The sequence below is a fragment of the Vanacampus margaritifer genome, chromosome 7, assembly GCF_051991255.1.
Source record: "Vanacampus margaritifer isolate UIUO_Vmar chromosome 7, RoL_Vmar_1.0, whole genome shotgun sequence".
Lineage (NCBI taxonomy): Eukaryota > Metazoa > Chordata > Actinopteri > Syngnathiformes > Syngnathidae > Vanacampus > Vanacampus margaritifer.
In genome coordinates, this window is record NC_135438.1 from 9,248,828 (window position 1) to 9,268,540 (window position 19,713).

Genomic DNA, 19,713 nt, shown 5'->3' on the forward strand with positions numbered 1-19,713 from the left:
TGCTGGCAACATACTTTATAGTAGCACAATTCCATGGGTCATGTTAAAAATGCCTTCTTAATTCATATTGTAGCCAAATGTTGTTCTGTTCTTGGACGCATAGCTCTGCTTCTCATATTTTAACCTTGACAGGCTCTGACTACACTCAAAATTGTGCCTTATATGACCGAGACTTGCAAAAGCCTCCTCAGGGTCACTTTGAAGCTGGATCTTATCCCAGCTTGACTGTAGGTGAAAGGCACATTCTGTTTTTTCCTGTCCCTAATATCTGTGTTGCCACCATAATGAGACATCATAGTACTGTGTGTAACCCAACAATAAACACAATTTGGCTAATTATGCAAATTGACTTTAAGCGCAAAAAGTGAAAATAAAGTAATCGTATCATCGTTTTGAACTGGATATTCACCAAAGTTTCATAAAATCACTTTTGTAAATTGTGTAATCTTACAGTAATAATCCATATCAGTAATAAACTACCGGTAGTACTGTATTTTTTCATCCTGGGCTATAAAAAAATTTGAATCCCACTAAAATAAAATAAAAAAATATATATTTTTAAATCATATTTTCCATTTATTTGGATTATCTGTTTTTCACTTGCATTTCACTTCTTGCTTCTTTTCCACTTACTCTCTCACCAGAGCATCACATTTCTGACCAGAAAAAGCCAGTAACAAAGTGTGTTAAATGTGATGGCTGCGTAGCCCTCAGTAACACAAGCAAGCATGTCTTTTTCCTCGCAGGCCTTGTCTGGCATTTATGGTAATCCGTGAACTATTATGATATGTTATGAAAGCTTAACCTCGGCCATTAGTATGAGTTACACTTTAACTGATAAATGCTGGTGTTGTCATACTACTATTAGCTGCTCTGCCAAGTATTTTATAATTAGCTGTTGCTTTCTGGTGAGGATGATGATGGCAGCCGTTTATTGCCTGTTTATTCCTATTATTCTGGAAGATGAGTTGAGTAACAGGGACATGCAAAAGGCCCGACATAACCGGAACGCACTGGGCCGGTTGCCTTCCGACATCACTTCCAGGCTTCGGCTTTGTCATTAGTAACTGTTGCTATTGACATGACAAAATGACATATGTTGTATATTTGAATATAATACCCTTACCATAAAGACACATATCTGTTTGAAGCACGCCTTGCTTTAGTTTCTCAAAGCTCCTCGGGTTAGTTTTAGTGGTTTTAGCTTGTTAAGGGATGCCTAGATACCAATGTCAGATGCTGACACCGCAAACATCAGTCTGTGCTGTTAGTGATACTCTTTTCTCCAGCAAAGCCTTTATTTATCTGGATTCACTTAACTCAGCCCAGACATTTAAAGAGCACCGTCTTCTTATTCTGAAACTAACATTTTACTAATGGAGGAAATATCTCGCTTGCAATATGACTCAATCATTCAACTTTGCTGCTTCTTCTTTGGACAAACTTTTGGCAGAATTTTTGATTGGTCAGCATTGTTAAAATATTTAAACGAACTGCATAGACATGGAAAAGACAACATCAGTAGGTTGTTATTGTTATTTAGAAAATATCCAGGTAAAAATCCTTTGGATTGCTTATTGGCTTGTTAAAAGCAGAATTGCAACGGTTGCATCAGTCAAAAAAAAAAGCATATTGAATAAGAAAAAGTCATTAAAAAAAAATCATACTAGTCTAAAAGTCATATTTTGGGGAACATTTATGTTACAAAAACCGAGACCAAGATCTATTTTAGTCATTGAAAAACATTAAAATAAATCATTCTCATTCATTCACATGAAAAGTGTCCATGATTAAATATTTCCTGAATCCAAAAAGCAACTCCTTCGTCTCGATCCAAAACTGTAAATAGAATTTCAAAACATTCACAGAGAAATTCTCCTTCCAGATTCAAATAAATATTTAAAGCATTCCTAGTTTCACAAACTGGATCCATGAGGCAAACTTGCGTCTCCTTAGCAACCAGTCGTAATAACCATCATTTTAAACATTTTGGCCTAAAGCAGCTCAAGCAAAGTTGGCGTGGGATCAATAGGTGGATGGTTTTGTATCTGGCAACTATCCAACACCTGATAGCAAAAGCAATCCAAAATTTGTCTTGCGTGCCCTTTGTTTATCTTTCTTACTTTAGGGTACCTCCTCTTCTGGCCATTTAACTCAAGAGGAAATGACATCATATGTCCCTGACACACACACACGATCGCGCTTCCTTCCTTCCTGCCTTCCGGGTTACGTCAACATGATTGTTTCCCCGCCCGGAGGAACACTTCCTCTTTCCCTCTCGGGGGTCATGTGATCCAAGTTAGTCCGCTTCCTAGCGTGATCCCATCAAAGCGTGGCCAAAGGAACGCTGGGAAGTGTGTGTCAAAGTTCAACATAAAACGTTCCGTCGGAGGGATTCACGGTTTCATGTTGCTTGTCATCAGACATCGCAATCTTACATTTCCAAACTCACCATCACAAACTGTGAAAACATAAAACATCATTTGGATACACTTCAAAGGACATTAAGGCCGCCTTGAGACCTCCGAAATGTGTGAGTATCGGCTCGACTTGTGTGTATTGGACGTCTTATGTTGACAGACAGGCCTGCTGTTCGTCAGTCCATCAAACAGCGCCCCTATATTCTCTGGAAGCATCCCCGCTGTCGTCTAACTGTGCTGCAAAAATAATGTAACAGATGTAATCAAATGGCTGCATGTCTGCATTTTCTTTTCATCAAATATTTTGTGGGATTTAGTGCGTATTGCAATTGAAGTCTTATAAGTCGTAGAGAAAAATAACCTATTTTGGGTTGCTTTAAAGTTATAAAAATAACATGCCAGATTTATGATATAAAAATGAGACTTTTCAAGAGGGCAAATAATAATTAACAACTGAAGTGTTGTGGTTGCACAAGTGTGCACACCCTCTTATAACTCCATCATTTAGAATGCCTCTGATTAACCACAAATACATTTTAGCTGTTCTAGTAGACTTTTTTTTCCCTGACTTTTTTTTTTCTCTTACTAGTAAAATCCTGAAGGTTTTGTGCCTTCACTGACTGTTGGCATTTGAACAAGGGTGTGTAGACTTTTTATATCCACTGTATTAATTAATTTGGTCCCTAGATGTTGTGCTCTAGCATGGTTGTAGCTCAACTTTCTGTAGCTGCCTTTAGACAACAAACTAGATGGGCACCTTTGCTACTTTGCTGTCAAGTAATGTGCTTCATTTGGACTCAATTACTTCATGACATCGTTAATCAACAATCAGATCCATATGATTGCAGCATATTTTGTGTATTGTCTATAATTGTTGCCAACATCTGAAATACGAGTAATAAAGTATCAAGTATGGGGTGTAGTGGTAATTAAAAGTAAAAAAAGAAAAAAAAAGAAAAAAAAAAGCTATTATTTCATTCCAACGTCACTTCTCAGAAGTGTTTCACATTCAAAATAAATTTAATTTGGCTCAACTGGAGACTTGAAATGTATCTCGTGTTGCCCAAATAAACATATAATCCTGCGCTGCATTTATTTCCCTAATTGTGGAGTTTTCATGACGGCAACAAGTGGAGCCATTTGCCTCCTCTTTGATTTGACCTTTTGAAAGTGAGGAGGTGATTAGTTTCTGCCCGAAGATCACGAAAGGGCACTTGTGTGCCGACGCACACGCACAGACTCGTCGGTTCGAGATTTGGATTAGCTGTGCCTGATTGCTTTTATTGAGGCACGCACACACACAGGGGCGTGCAGCCTCGGGCACAGTCCCACTGGAGGTCACGGTGGTCTGTGATGACTCGACTTGTTCTCATCTATTGAGCACAACAATGCTGCAAGATGATCGGCTTTCTCACAGCGCCAGTTGAGACATCATCTCGGGTGGTTCGACTAGAATTCCTGATTATTACACGCTTTAGCACTCTGTGATTTTCAAAGCATGTGGTAAATGGGCTCCCCCTAGTGTTGTAGTGCAAGAAATAATCACTGCCTAAGTATGGTTCAGTTGTGTGTGACTCTTAAGTTCCATGCATTCATGGAACTGTTACTTTATGAGCATTTAGGTAAGATTTTTAGTTGACCTTTGTGTTCAATACATTTTATTTGAATCATTCTTTAAGTATAGTTCTATAGTTGTCATTATTAAAGCAGAGTGTTAATGTTCACTCTGTCCATAAAGGTATTTTCACACAAGCTTGTTCAGATTTTCTCGCTCCCAAATTTTTAATTTTGAGGGCACGTCACTCACACCTTGCCCATTGCGTCCGTTTTCGAGCTGTCATAGACTCATAGTGCAGAGGGTTCATTGACTGTGCGCTCCGCATTACCAAGTGCAGTGTGAAAAGGCCCTTAGAGTATCTTACGAAAATGTTGAGTATATTTTTAGGAATAAAATCTCTTGCCTACTCCACTACTGCGTTTTCATGTCGTCGTGATGAACTTTTTTGAATGCAGAACCTCAGAACTGTGAAGGGGGCTGCGCTAACCACTAGTCCATCGCACTGTGCACTTTTAACATTAGGTTAAAAAAAATAAGACACCAATGAATTAGTGCTTTTTACATAGACAAAATATTTCAAGTTGCATCCTATTTTTTTCTCATTTAGTCATTCTTTCCTTAAACAGAAATTATCACCTTAAAGGGCTAAAAAAAAGAAAGAAAAGAAAATCACTGCCTTTGCCAAAGTTTTCTCTTTTAAAAGACCCATTCTTGTGGCTAAAAACAAAAAACGCGATCTACCCTCTGCTAAGGTCTCATGCGATGTCATGAAGCAACTTTAGTGAGTAATTTCAGATTTTTTTTCAGCGACATTTTACTCTGCTTTGATATGTTGGGATGGGATATATTAACAAGTTGAGGCTTCTTGCAACAGATGAATTAAGATCGATGGTGATGGAAGACATATATTTTTTTTTTTGCTGCCTAATTCAAAATGAAAAAATAAACACTAAGAAGATGGTTAACATCTACATTTTGAGGTCCAACAAAGCCTATAGTCTGTAACAAGTGGCAGCTGTCACAAGTCATGCGTGCTTCCCAAACGCGCCACTAGGAGGCAGTGTGACACAGGTGAAACTGGGCAAGCGAGCATACATATTGGCACTCATTTCAGCATGAGAGCAAACATACTCATAGAAGAACAAAGACACTTAATGTATCCTTATTGAGGAAGTTCCATGATGTATTATGAGTAGACTTTATATATAGATTCATATCTTAAAGATAAAGTGCGCGTCACACAAACAAACACACGCGCACAAAGGGCCTCATCCACTCAAGGCTTTCTAGCCCAGATGAGGCGTTCGGAAGTTTACATTGAGCATCTGGGGGAAGTCAAAGGTTAAAGAAGTTTCCCACCACTGCTGCATGACCTTTGTCCTTGTAAGACATTTTGTAAAATCCCAGAACCGCCGTTAAATAAACCCCGCCCCCCGCCCCCCCCCCCCCGTCCCTCCTATTTTCCCACTTTATATCACTTTCTCTTGCCTACACAGTCACATACACCACATGCGAAGAGTCCCGTGTTGCCCAAGCAGCTGAAAATGGCACAATTTGTCAGTCACAATTTGTCTCTCTGTAATCAGCCTTTCTCATCTCGGAAAAGGGGCGGGGAGGGGGGGGGGGGTCTATGGCCCATCAGAGTTTCATGAGGCAAGTCGTGGTCGCATTTACGCTCACTTGATAATAATCTTTCCTCAGATGGGCAGGAAAACGAAAGAAGATAACAAATGGGCATTTCCATGTCATAATTAAATTGAGATGTGTGCAAAGTAGAAAGTTGACAATTCACTTGGAAAGTTCATGTGTGGTCAGGACCTCTCTGCTAATGATGTTTGGTAGACGGCATGCTGGAGAGACAATAATTGCTGTGTGTATGTGTGTGTGTGTTGTGGACAGGCAGGCAGATGGTCAGTTGCACCACAGTGCGGCCATCTGCTGACTTGTGCCGACATGAAGTGGTAGCGGGGGGATTTGTGTGCGTGTGTGTATACATGTGAAATGAACATATGCTAAAATGCCCAAATCAGACGATGTGTTTGTGTCTCTATTATTAGAGTACTTGCACCAGCTTCTACGGCATGGTGCATACAGTAAAGTTTTCAAAGGTTTAAATAACATTTAAACACATTTAGGAGACCTTAGCCACTGTAAAAGAAAATGGAATAACACAAAAGTGAGTAGTCATTTCATTAAGTCTCATAAGATTTTGTAAAATTTTATATGGTTTGAACTCCATGTTTTGTTGTGTTTGAGTTTGAAGTGCACAACTATGTTATTGACCCTTGTGTGTACTTTTTGTAAATTTGACACACTTCTGACATATTTGAATCTGTCAATCAAACACCACACATCCCATATTTTTTATATATATAAATTTTATTCAGTTTGTTCGATTTAAGATAGCAAAAACACAAACACTGCCAGTGCAAAGACATTTTCACACAAATACACAGCTTAATACACCCGCACAGTAAAAATCAGGAAAGGTCCAATAGTCCAGAATGAGATGCACAGATTCCACAAATTAATCCCTTGTGGTTGCAGGTCGAGTCCCCTTCTGCTTAATATGGTCAATAAATTTTTTATAAATTTGTCACGGGAATCAGAAAGGCTATACCGAATCTCTTGCCGATGGAAACAAGACACCATATCATTCAGCCATTTACAATAATTGAGAGGCGTTAGTGGACTTCCATTCTCTCAAAATGACCCAACATAACACGATGGCTTGCCGGGCTGACATCCCGTATTTTTAATTAAGCCGCAAAAAATCTCTGCTTAAAGGCTGCTGTGGCTGTAAATGATCTCACCGGGTCGTCATGGGGCTGTCCATGCCACAACGAGAGCACCTAGCCACCAGCTAGCTAGCGAGCTAACGGGACCTCTTCTGGGCCGACGGAGCTCCTCGCTTGGTGACGTGTCAGTGTGTGAGTCCAAATAACAGAGACACTACAGCCGAACAGTATGCCCCCTGAAAGAGGAATAAAATTATTTTATGATTTTATCTAACAGAGATCTCTGGACACTCAAACAGCCTCTAATTCATCACTTAAACAGGTGGGATTCAGAGCGTCGAAATGTGTCTCTTCCGCGTGTAAAATGGCTTCTTATAGTTAAAACCGACCGCCTCTCTTTCATTTGTAGACAAAACATACTCTCTGGGTACTTTTCCATGAGCGATGGCGAAAACAGAGTCAGGAGTGCGTGTTCGAAACAGATTCTGTTCTCAAGGACCAAATGTGTTTTCGCACAAAACGCTGAGAAGGAACTTTTTAGACTAAATAGTATGTCCCAGTTTAAGGTCAGATTATACCGAAATCAACACCACCTGCTCTGCACAGGACACAAAACATTTCGACAAGGTTAATATAAAGAATTAAAATGTTAATAATGTGTAACAATGGTTAATATATGAAATGAAGAATTAAAAATGTTATAATATCTATCACCCCCACCCCCCCCAAAAAATATAATTTAATTAATGAAACCAAGCTGTTCTCATCTGACTTAGTTGTGTTAAATGATACTCAAGTGCCATTTTAGTACAAATTACTATTTCCAGCTCTATAAAGGGGAAATCCAAGGGTGCAAATGCTGTTTTGATCTGATCAGAATTTTCCACATAGACAAAAAAAAAAAAAACACTCGCAAACCCTCATTTATTATTGTGCATTTCACACCACATTTCCACAGCAGACGTTTAGCCTTGCCAGATAAATAAACTACATAATTGTGGCCAATAAAAAAATAAAATAAAATACAAAACAATGACTTCGATCAATCATATGCCCCACAGGAAGCCATAACTGTTAAAGTTTAATAATATAAACCCGTAATTCTAATTCTGTGTTTTACTTTACCAAATCTTAACTTTAGCATTGCATCAGTTCGCTCTGAGTTGTAGCTATTTAAGATGGGATTGTTAGCTTTGTAGCAACAGAAAGATTGTGTAAGATCTTAGGCAAAGTATTGAGGTTATGCTGGTGGACCACTTTTTCTCACAGCCTTTCTGCCAGGAAGTGCAGGAGTTACATCACACAGCAGGATGTACTGTCGATAACATCGTTGAGAAGGATAGAAGCCCGGACACGTTACAATAAATCGGTGTAGCCCAGATCCGCTTGAACTGATTCAATTGGGAACTGGCAATTCTTGCGTCAAAATCATTTCTACTTCAAGGTGCGTGGACGAGATGGTCACATTAAGTAACAGTGTTACATCAGCAGTGTAATACAGTCGGCGGGTTTCCATCCGATTGTTTCAAATTTTTTAAGCGAAGTTACTGAAAATGCGCAAAACTGACATGCGACTTATGCCCGTTTTCATTCGTTTGCGAATATTGAGAGGGGACTCCGCCGCTGTAGATGGCGGTATACACAATGGAGATGTGATCTACCCGTAATTTAAAAGAAGAAGACCAGGAAGCGACTTCGCCGTGCGATGACGTCATAAGAGTTTGCTTTTGTAATTCTTGATAAACCGTAGCGTTTCTTTCTGTTTTCCATCTAAAATAGCATTGATATTCGTTTTTTTAATTAATTCCAAAAAGATTTCTGTTTTGTCGTCCCCCTCAAGCATACATTACTTTATCGCCCGACATTGCTTTGGGACTACAAACGTACGTGTGACGTAATATCCTGTCAAAACGTGTATTCGGTCTTGCCAGCAGTTTTTCGCAAAACCTGCTTCCATCGCCAAAATTAGCATTTTCCTTTTTTCGATACGCTTCAAAATCCACCCCCTCTAAGCGTAAAAACTTTTTGCCGAATTTTGGGCCCTTTTTCGAATTTCTAGCATTTTCATTCAGTTTTATTTTCGCATTTCTTGAACATTTGAACAAAGATGGGTGGAAGTGTAGCCTGCCTTTGAACACAACAAATAGCTAAAAGTACACAGGAATGAGGATTCTTTGTAACCAATCAATGAACAGCAGTGTGACCAGCTCGGATCGTCACTGGAGCAAAATCTGAAGTCTTGGGATTAGTTCCCTCAACCTCTGAGGCCTACATCTACTGGGTTTAAATATCTGCACCACACCAAAGAGAGAGGCCCACTATTCCAATCATCAAAGATCTCTGGTGTCAATCTCACAGGCGTCACCTTTCCCAAAGGTCCATACAACTCCACATAGCACTGATCCCACTTAATATAGCCTACAAAAAGCCTCGACACTGAACATGCAAAAAAAGAGAACACGTAGGATTCCACATCTGTACACTACCAAAGTGATGACATCATCCTTCAGACGCCCTTCTCAACTCAACTAAATTGAATAGTACTACTAAAAGTTTTTCTAAGTTAGCCAAAGGAACACGATCAGGGAGATGATCTCGTTGTCTTTGGACATGGAAGATTTTGAGCAGCATCATAACTGGGTCACTGGGAGGGTTCCGAGAAGACTTCCGCTTCTGTTCTCGGTCGCAACTAACCCTCCACTAATCCAGGAAGTGGCCATGGATTCCCCAGAAGGCCGATCCCCTGGAGTGGTCGTGTTTACTCTTCATCGGGGAAGGAATTCACTGCAGAACATCAGAAAGGGCGAGGACACGGTGGCGTATGCACATCACTGTCACTCCAGTCAGCAGCTGTCGTGGCGATATCAGGAGGTCTTATCAGATTTGTGGCTTTAGTTGAACGGAAGTGGAGGAGCTGTGGAAGCAGTGGGGATGGATTCGTTTTACAGCGAGATACCCAACGACCATGAAATAGAAACCCTGTGTGAGTACCTGTTTGTCTGTTGAGAAAAATGCATGTGATGTTTTTTTTTGGTTGAGGCAAATCTGCTCATGTGGATTAGATAAGTACACACGCACACACACACACACACACACACACACACACACACACACACACACACGCGCACACGCACGCACACACTGGTTTGTTTTACTATCTTTGTGGGGCCATCTCATTGACATAATGCATTTCCTAGCCCCTACCCCTAACCCCAACCATCAAAAATGATCGCCCACCCCTATTCCTTACCCTAGCCTCAACCATAACCCGATTCAAACCTAAACTCTAAAACCAAGTCTTGACCCTCTAAAAGAGGTCTAAACTTGTGGGGCTCAGCAAAATGGCCCCACATGGACGGGTGGGCCCCACAACTCTGTGAAATCCCAGAATGTTGGCCCCACTATGTGACGAAAACAAGACCACACACACACACACACACACACACACACACACACACATGCCTTGGCATGGCCTTGTTCAGAGATTCTGGGTTTGAATCTTGGGCTCCTTGTGTGCTCCATCTTCATCAGCGTCATGTCTGAAATCTGTATTTTCCATAGGTGTGAATGAGTGTGAATGGTTGTTTGTCTATATGTGCCCTAGTGCTATCGAAGAGTGATGATCACTGCTCACACACATGCTGTCTCCATTTTGCACCACAGGGGAGCACCGCAGCCTCAGCGAAAAAAACACAACAGGAAGTCTCTGACAGATTTTTGCTATCTTCCCTTGAGATATGCACTCCGAGCCAGATGTTCCTCCTCTTTCCTCCGTCTCCATGTCTGTCCTCAACCTTGCAACCTTTCCCAGCGGTTCCGCCTACTTCTCCTTTTTTTTTTTTTTCCCAACCCCCCCGACCTCCCAAGCAGGAAGTGTTACCGTGTCGCTCGGGCGCTTCTGTCACCGAGGTGACCCGTGTTAATCGCCTCCTCTTTCTGGAAGCCAATACTTTTTACATTGTGGAGCAAAGAGAGAGCAGATGACTTCATTTTCAAAACATTCGACTCCTGCTTGACATTTGTCAATGGAAAATGGAGATCCGTCGCTTCTCGCCATCTGCGAGTGCTTTTCACAAGGTTAACCACCGTGCTTGAATTCAATTTACTTACCATAAATTAGTTCGGAGCTATGCGTTTTAGTCTCTTACCAGGACTAATAAAATAACTCTGACGCGTTTGATCTTTAGTTCCCACAAAGAAATAGTAAGGTCAAACACCACTGGTCATGAGTTTCATCCTAATAATTGTTTCCTGAGCGCGTCAATGGAAAATATTCCCCTTGTTGAAAGAGAGATGTACTGTGGGAATGAATCCTTTGAACACCACAACTCAAAGGGTTCAGTCTTGCAGGAAATTCTAATGTTCACTGACATGGAGGCTGAGTAGGCACAGTTATGAGCAGAAGTATTTGGACACTGGCAGACAGCTCTTATGGTAAATGGGACTGCGCTACGATGGATTTCAAATGATGCTATCAACACTTGATAAAGTAAAGATTTTCACTTTTAATTTTACAGTTTTAATGTTAGGACACAGCAATCCACAAAGATAACGTTCACGAAATGCGTCTAGTGTTGTGGGCTGTGATTTTAATTAGTGCGCCGTGTAGATGCACATACACCCAGTCACACGGAAACCACAGCCAAGTGTGAAGAAGATTTAGTGTAACGCTGACAGGAAGGAAACATTTGTGCTGAATGTTGAGAAACTGCTCTCAATTGTATTTGTGAGCTAATGGGGGGGGAAAAAATCCACAGGAACAAAATAATCAAATATATAACTTATGCTGTAATAACCAGAATCTGTATTTAAATTTTAAGTATGCATCTGACAAAATTGTGCCATTTAGTAATGTTCACATTTCGGGTGAGCAACCACACAGGAAGCAGATCTGACCAATGGAGATTTAGGGTTTGGAAACACAACTTCATACATTTTCCTGCTGCTGGTTTTCACTCTGAGGAAGCTTTAATTAAGTTTTTACATTAGTCATGTTCACACACAGACACAGTCTACGGGGGGCGGGAAGGGACCGAATTAAAAGAGAGGCTATGCTTTTAAAACAGTTCGGGATGAATAAAGTATCTATATTGGCACGCATTTGTCAAAAATACCCTAAGATCAAGAATTATACACACATTTTACAGCATATTTCTTGTTGTGGTGAAATGATCTCATTGTAGGGGCAGATCTGTTTTATGCAGCGAGTCAGCCGTATCACCTGAATTATCTTTGACAAATTTACAGGTAAACATACAGTACAGTAGATCACGCAAGCAATAATAGATTATTAAATCCAGCAGGGGTGGAATTTCCGGCCAAATTACACATGCATACTGAAATGCTGAATGAAAAAGATGGAACCGTGGAATGATTTTGAATGATAATGATGATTAGGAATGCTATTGGTGAGAAGTTTACAATATGTTGGTGAAAAATGTGGAATTGCACTGAATGAAATGGAATGACATCAGGGGTGCATTAATCGATCGGCCAAACGATTTATCTGGCCTAATTTCCTTAATTTGATGGGATCTGTGATCGGCCGATCCCTAAAAAATAAAGCAATCTTTTCCACCGATCTCATCTCCCTTCTCAGAGGTCTGAAAAAGTCAGCCACTGTCCTCTTCTGCTGAGATGACGAATAGGCTTTTTGTTTTTATTTGAGAGACTTCATTTGCAACAACCCGTTTGCATTATTTCACAGATACAGTTCGATGTTATTATCTTTTTTTCAACATGGCCCTGATTGATCTCTTTTGCTCTGCTGCCACCTGTTGGCCGTTTTTGTAATAACTACTACATTTCTTCAACCGTTTTCTGCAGTTGGGACGTCTGTATTAAAGCCTTTTGAATGCTCTAGCATGAAAAAAAAAACATTAAAAAAAACGTATACATATGTCTTTGGGACACTTAAAACCTTTAAGATAGAATGTTATACGTTTTGGGGAGCAAATTAGTTGTAATAATAATAATGATAATAATAATAATAACATGTGAATGCCTCAGTACTCACACAATAATTTTGCATTTGAAATATTATGACTATGACAGTTTATCACAAAAATTACTTAAGTAAAGGTAATGGAGTAAATGGAGCGTGCTGGATTTTCCCAATGTAAAATAGGTGGAAGGCGCTCGTTTTAGAATTCTTAATCAACTATTGTTCTGTGTAAACATCCACACACTCTAGCTGTCCTGTCTTGTGATTAATGTAAAGCACACACACACATGATTTGAGCCCCACATCCACAATGTTCCCCATTGACTTTCTCTTGAATGAGGGGTGTGGCTGTGTGGAGTGTGGCGAGTTTTCCCGGCCACCACTTGGAATGATAGTCACATGACTGTGCGTGTGGGGGGCGGGGTTAGCAGCAGCAACAGTGTAGCCTCACCAGCTGGAGCTTGTGATTGAGGAGTGTGCACCAGAGAAGTGGGAGAGAAGAAGAGCAGGAAGGAGAAGAAGAGGGTTGGGTGAGTTGAAGCCGTTCATATGTCTCGCGACTCTCGCGTTGTGCTTTTTCGTCTTTCAAGCTGGGGGAGAGATTTTTTTTTTTTTTTTTTAATGGGAGGGAGGAAGGAAGGGAAGTGGAGTGTCGTTGATTGGTGCTTTGGGGTGTTCCAGTGGGCTTGTCAGGTGTCTACTGTGGTGGAGCTTGTGTTTGGCAAAAGATCAGTAAAAATAAATGACTCATGTTTAGCCTTGCTATGCAGGCCATTGTTGTGTGTGTGCGAGTTGCTTTGAGGGGGTCATCACTACCAGCACTCCCCCACACACTCATCTACCCCATCTACCCACCCCCTCCTTATACCTCCCTCCCATTGTGTCTTTTGCACATGCATGGATAATCAATGTGCTTCACTAGAAAGTAAAATGTTACTTCTTAAGGGCTCCACAGTTGTGCTGCAGTGCAAAGTTTGACCCCTAAAGTGATGATACCACATGCAAAAAGCTGTTTTTCTGCTCTGGAAGTTTGTGGTAAAGTTCAGGAAGAGTTGAATGAGGCTGGTTCAATCTGTTGCACAGCAGGAACTCCTCACCGTTTGCTTGATCCTAATGGAACTACATTGTGTTCCTGTTTGTATTTTTTAATCTTGTATACTATCCATAGAAGTGTGTTGCCAAATTCTTTCATGTTTTGCCCTCGTGTGAGTGAAAAAGTTTTTTTTTTTTTTAAAAAAGACGTCACTCCCGCTGTCTTTGTAGCCTTCAAGTCACATGAATTCATTTTTAGCATCAGTTACTCATTACTGTGCACAATTAAAGCCACTGTTTTCCATTGTATTAATCAGATCAGCTCACTTAAGACACATTTCATTAGGGTTGTTTGAAACCAGCATGAGTTTAACTATATTTTATGGCTTCGTTAAAGGACTGATTATTACGCACAATGCAGACATCTTAATCTCAGCTAGTAATAACCAAAATAAAAACACATGCTAACATGAGCCTTCCCTGTTGCTTTGGAGACTACAGTATTCTACTCCACAATCTCCCATTTGCTGCAGCAGTCTGTTATCTTGCTACCCTCAGGCTCCTCTACAACAAAATTGCCACAACATTGTAACACACATGCTAACATTAGCTTAACCCAATTCCAGTATCATACTCCACAGTTTCCGGTTTACTTGCTAACCTCAGTTTTCTTCGCAACAGAATTGCTGTAACATTGTATCATCTGAGGATTTATGGCAAGGAATTACCAAACTACACACATATCCTAGCATTAGCTTAGCTTGTTGCTCTGGAGACTTCAGTATTTTACACCACTGTCTCTACTCTTTTTGTTGTTGTTTTATTTGTTTTCTTCTTACACTCAGTCGCTATAATAAAATTAGAGCACTATTGATTTGAGTATATGTTGCTAGTAATGACTACCATAATCACACATGCTAATGTTAGCTTTTCTGCGCATTAGCTTTGGATGCTAATCTATTAAGTCTCCATTTTATTGCAGCGGTCCATTTACTATTAATTGTTTCTTTACCATAAAGAAGTAAATTCAAGAGACCCCCGTTCTCCCATTTGTGTCAGTTAGCACATCTCGACTTAAGTTTTCAATGTGGCACGGATTTCCCATTTTCACGTTGTGCTATTCAAATTTATCGAAAGATAACAAAATTCCAAGAAAAGGAACTGCTGTATATAATGAGCTTTTTGTCACTAACTTCACAGTCACTTCAGTGATGGTGGACTTTTTTTTCTTTTTTTTCTTTTCTTTCCCTGAGGCTGCATATCTGCAAAGCGAAGCTTTAACACGTATTAAAGTAAGCAAGCATGTCTGCAAATATTCTGTCCCACAATGTAGTGCTTCTCCTTAGTCATTTAGCATAATTGAATCCATGTGTAGAGAGTCTCATGGCCTTGTCCTGTTGCCAAAGTGAAGAATGTAGATAGGTAAGAGGTTTCTCTACGTATCAGCTGTGTCGTACGTAATGTGAAGTGCAACTCTTTGCTTGTCGACATGTATCATATAGCTCACAAAAGTCCTAACACCCCTCACATGTCAAAATCATTTCATGTCTTTTAATGGACAACACTTAAGATGGGGCAATAATGTAAAGTAGTCAGTGTACCGTTTCGTATAAAAATTGTCAAATGGGTAATTTGGTGACACTGACTGCTGTTATAGACTAGACTAGTTTAATTCAGTTTAATTTGATTAGGGTCCTTGCTGTTAAACAGGTTATAAATATTTGGTTGAAAACTTTTGAAAAGAAATAAATAATTCCCATAGAATTTAGGGGTGCAGAAGACTTTTTTCCCTAGAAATTTTCCTGAGACCCATAATAGTTGGATAAACAAATAATACAAAGAAATAATACAGGTGATCAGCTCCTGTTGGACATAAAAAAAATATTGAAACGTGTTCTTCATCTGTTCCTACTCACACTTGGATTGCAGTTATACAGTATTTGGGGGGAAATGAGTAATTTGAGATGATTTTTATTTGGCATTAACTTTTTTTTGGCAAGAATAATATTGAAATCCTCACCCAAAAAGCCTTAGGCAGTTTTCCACTCACTAAACCTTATGCCCCCCCATTTATTATCCAGAGAGCCGTAAAGGAAACCAGATGATCAATGCGAACATCCATCCATCCATTTTCTATAACGCTTGTCCTCATTAGGGTCGTGGCGGGTCACTGGAGCCAAGCCCAGCTGGCTTTAGGCCCGAGAGGCGGGGGTGCACCCTGGACTGGTCGCAAGTCAAACGCAGGTCATTGCGAAACACACAGTAATCAAGTCTGTGGTCTTGAGCCAATCAGAGGGGGATATTTTTCCCCTGCAATTTTAGATTTTGTTTTGGAGATTTCAATTTCCATCACTGAGTGACGTCTGAGAGGTGAATGGACATCATTAGAGAGAGACACACCTATCTTATGTTAGTGTCTTTGGGGCGGTTATGACAAACTGGCCGTGTCACTAATGTGTCTTCTGCTGCGACTTAGCAGGCGCTCAAATCTTGATGGAAAACAAGACAGAAAACACTTAAATATTGAAAAAAAGTGGTGGAGGATTTTGGACACTTTTTTTGTATTTCTAAATACTTTCGCATGAAAAAATAAGAGTAATGGAAATAATGTGTTTCAGAGTCAATCTGCTGTGGCAAATATTTTTATTAACTCTTCAGGCAACTTTTACATAACTTAGTTAACGTCCTTAACCGTGACGAAAGAGAAATAGTTCGCCTTGCAACATGAAAGCAATAGAACGGTCTTTGGCGTTAAAGCGCGTCTTATATTTTCTTTATTTCCTGACAAAATGCAAATCTGAAGGTTGTGACTTATAAGTGAGTCTTACAAAAAACACAGACAAAGCAAAGTCATCTTGAACTAAAATGAGCAACTCTGATTTTTCCTGTGATGTCACAGATGATGGCGGTTCAAAGTTTTCCCACAAGTTTTTGATGCATATTTTTCACAACATAGGTTGCAAAGTAAAGTTTCGAAAAAACGTTTCATCCAGATGCTACAAAAATACAATTTATTGCACATGCAGTTATTTTGAACTGGCATCCAATTGAAGCGTGCATAGGTTCCAATATGACGAGGAATAACCTCCTCCAAGTCCTGACAGCCTCGTTTCTACTTTCTACTTGGCGTTTGTGTGATTTACTGTGCGCTATTTCTGCGTTAAGTCTGAGCTACCCTGTGACTTCCTTCTCCATGTGTCTCACATATGAATAGCCGTTGTCTGAGAGTCTGCATCACAGCGCCACCGAGACCTCCCCTAATGTGTTGGCCTAGACTGTCTCTCAGAGTCTTTTTACAAGAATAACAGAAACAATATGTTGTTTAGGCCATTTTTTAAAATTTTTTTTAGATCCAATGGTGTTTTGAAGGAAATGCAAATACAGTATCTGAGAATGGTTTGATTTACACTGCAATGTTTGAGACAATTTTTTTTTTTTTTTGGTCTTGTGGTAAGTTGGATAGATTGGAAGATCCCGGATACAAGCGGCCGAAATGAGTTTCCTCCGCAGGGTAGCCGGGCTCTCCCTTAGAGATAGGGTGAGAAGCTCGGTCATCCGGGAGGGACTCAGCGTCGAGTCGCTGCTCCTCCACGTTGAGAGGAACCAGTTGAGGTGGCTCGGGCATCTGGTTCGGATGCCTCCTGGACGCCTCCCTGGGGAGGTGTTCCGGGCATGTCCTACCGGCAGGAGGCCCCGGGGACGACCCAGGACACGCTGGAGAGACTATGTCTCTCGGCTGTCCTGGGAACGCCTTGGGGTCCCGTCGGATGAGCTGGCTGAAGTGGCTGGGGAGAGGGAAGTCTGGGCTTCCCTGCTAAAGCTGCTGCCCCCGCGACCCGACCCCGGATAAGCGGAAGAAGACGGACGGACGGACGGACGGTAAGTTGGATATGCAAAATGGCGGTGCAAAGGGGGGGGGGGGGGGGGGGGTTGAATTGGACGTGCTCCTATCTGAATCATCATCTTCTTCCACATGTGGCTAAAAGTCTGATAAATATTGAATAAGATGTAGTGCGGATGTATCTGTAACCTCATCATAACTTCACCAGACTATGCAAAATGGTGATATATACTGTATACACACAAGCATTTGATTTGATTGTGAGTGTGGCTAGTTATATGTGGTTTGGAGACCCCATTCCTTGGAGTTGGAAGCAGCTTGTGGCATTTCTGCCATTTCAGGGATGACACAACTTTGTGTCTTGGTGATCACAGTTTCAGTTTCTGATGTTGTAGTACATCATATGGTTTTAAAGTTTTGTTTTTGTGTAACGGGTGTGCGCATACAAATGTCCATTCCTTCACCGTTCTTGTGGAGTTTTGTCCTATCTCATCCTCTATCCAACATGGATCCCCTCCATCGACAGCACCCCAACTGAACTATTGTAGGGACAGGTCATTATCCGTGCTCTCTCAGTGAGGAAAGCACAATTTCAACACCCCATCACGCCATCTGCTTTGCTCTAGATTAGCCCCTCAGAGGTTTTAAACTCTCTGTGGGCCAGCACGGGGCTGAAAGATGAAAAGGGCCAGGAGCATTCTTCAGAGATTTTTTGAAGCACCGATGTCTGTCTGTGGCAGCTGTGGCCCGTCATCAACAGGCCCCTCTTAGCTTTTAGTCTCAGGATTTTTAATACAAAAGTGTTGGGAAACACGGACATGGGTTTGAGTGACATTGTGGATCTGCATTAGAACCATATCTAAGTGGTTAATTAATCTGGCTGAATTAGAAATTTTTTTTCTCCAAAAAGTCAAGCCATGATTTTTAAAGATTACTTTAGCACTTATGCTGTGGTGTGGCGTGTGTTAAGAGTAAATTTTGCTTGTTAAACCAGTTCAATATGTACGACTGTATATCGTTTTGGATGTGGTCAACACAGAGTTGTGACTAGCCAGGGACTCTGTGATTGTGACACGGGAAGGAACGATGACCAATTGGGAAGTGAAATGAAACTTACACTGTTGCCAGATTCAAATAAAAGAGTAACTGTAAATAGTAAATAAAGATGACAGGTTTGCAGCTGTGTCCAGGTTAGATAACTGTTAGCCAACTGTTAGCTAACTGTTTGCTAGCTTCTTCCATTTCTTCTTCTTCAGCAATCTGGATGCCATGTGGCACCATGCTACCTCTATCTAACAGGTTACTTTTAGTACTTGGAAATTGGAATGGAGACTCACTAGCCATTCACTCAGCTAGAGTAAGTCGGGATGTCACAGGATGCATGGAAACGTAGCATTCCTTTTCAAACCATTTTACAAGACATTCAGTTCCAGCATGCAAGCCTGTTACTCTCAGTTTGAGAGTAATCCCTTCCAAATTGTGCTTGGCCCAAAACTTTTACGTCCCTTCCTGCAAGAAGTGACTCTGACTGGAAAACATGTGAAGATATTTGGATGGTTCACAATCGTTTCGGTGTCAGCATTTAAGCCGCTTTTCCAAAGCAGCCCGTTCTATTTTGTGACAGACTTTTATCTTTCTTTGGCCAAGGTGACTAGAGCGTAATTTTCAAAGTCTTGACTTGAGCTGCCTGTGAGAAATATGCACAGTAATACTCTAATGGCCATCTGACGAAGGTCTGCTGTCTTGTATTCAGTTTGCAAATGGAAAAGAATGTTATTTGCCTTCATGTGATAAACCATCATTAACATGCAGCCAAGGTTATAAAAATGGGCATTTAATCTGCTTGCACACCTGCTTCATTTTTTTTATTTGCAATTAAAAATAACATTCTTTGCCGATAACGTTCAGGAAAATACACAGTAAAATTTTACTGAATTGTGCATATTTGAATCCTGTGCTCATATGCAAATACACATGTTTTCAATAGAATGAAGTAGAAACAAAAGCTTAAACTGTTATTCTTCTCTCTGTCTTTGTGTACCCGATATATACATAAAAAAATAGTAGTACTTATTTTATTCAGATTTTAATTTAAAGTTTCCTATCAAATATTTATTATGTATTAGTTATTTGCAGTTGCATTTACTACTACATTTTTTTTTACTGTGATTTGATTTATG

The 19,713-nt window shown here is 40.5% G+C and overlaps 1 protein-coding gene across 4 annotated transcripts in view; it reads left to right on the plus strand.

Moving 5' to 3' along the window:
* septin9b (septin 9b) overlaps positions 1 to 19,713 on the plus strand; it is a 75,543-nt gene that overhangs the window by 33,030 nt on the left and 22,800 nt on the right. The window contains exon 1 of one of the 4 annotated variants that reach the window (XM_077571023.1): positions 9,508 to 9,699. The exons of 2 other annotated variants lie outside the window; for them this stretch is intronic. In XM_077571023.1, the coding sequence (XP_077427149.1) occupies positions 9,648 to 9,699 (52 nt within the window). In that variant the 5' untranslated portion in view covers positions 9,508 to 9,647. Of the gene's footprint in view, positions 1 to 9,507; positions 9,700 to 13,076; positions 13,191 to 19,713 lie in introns of those variants that run through there. One more of the 4 variants, XM_077571024.1, reaches the window with a different exon arrangement.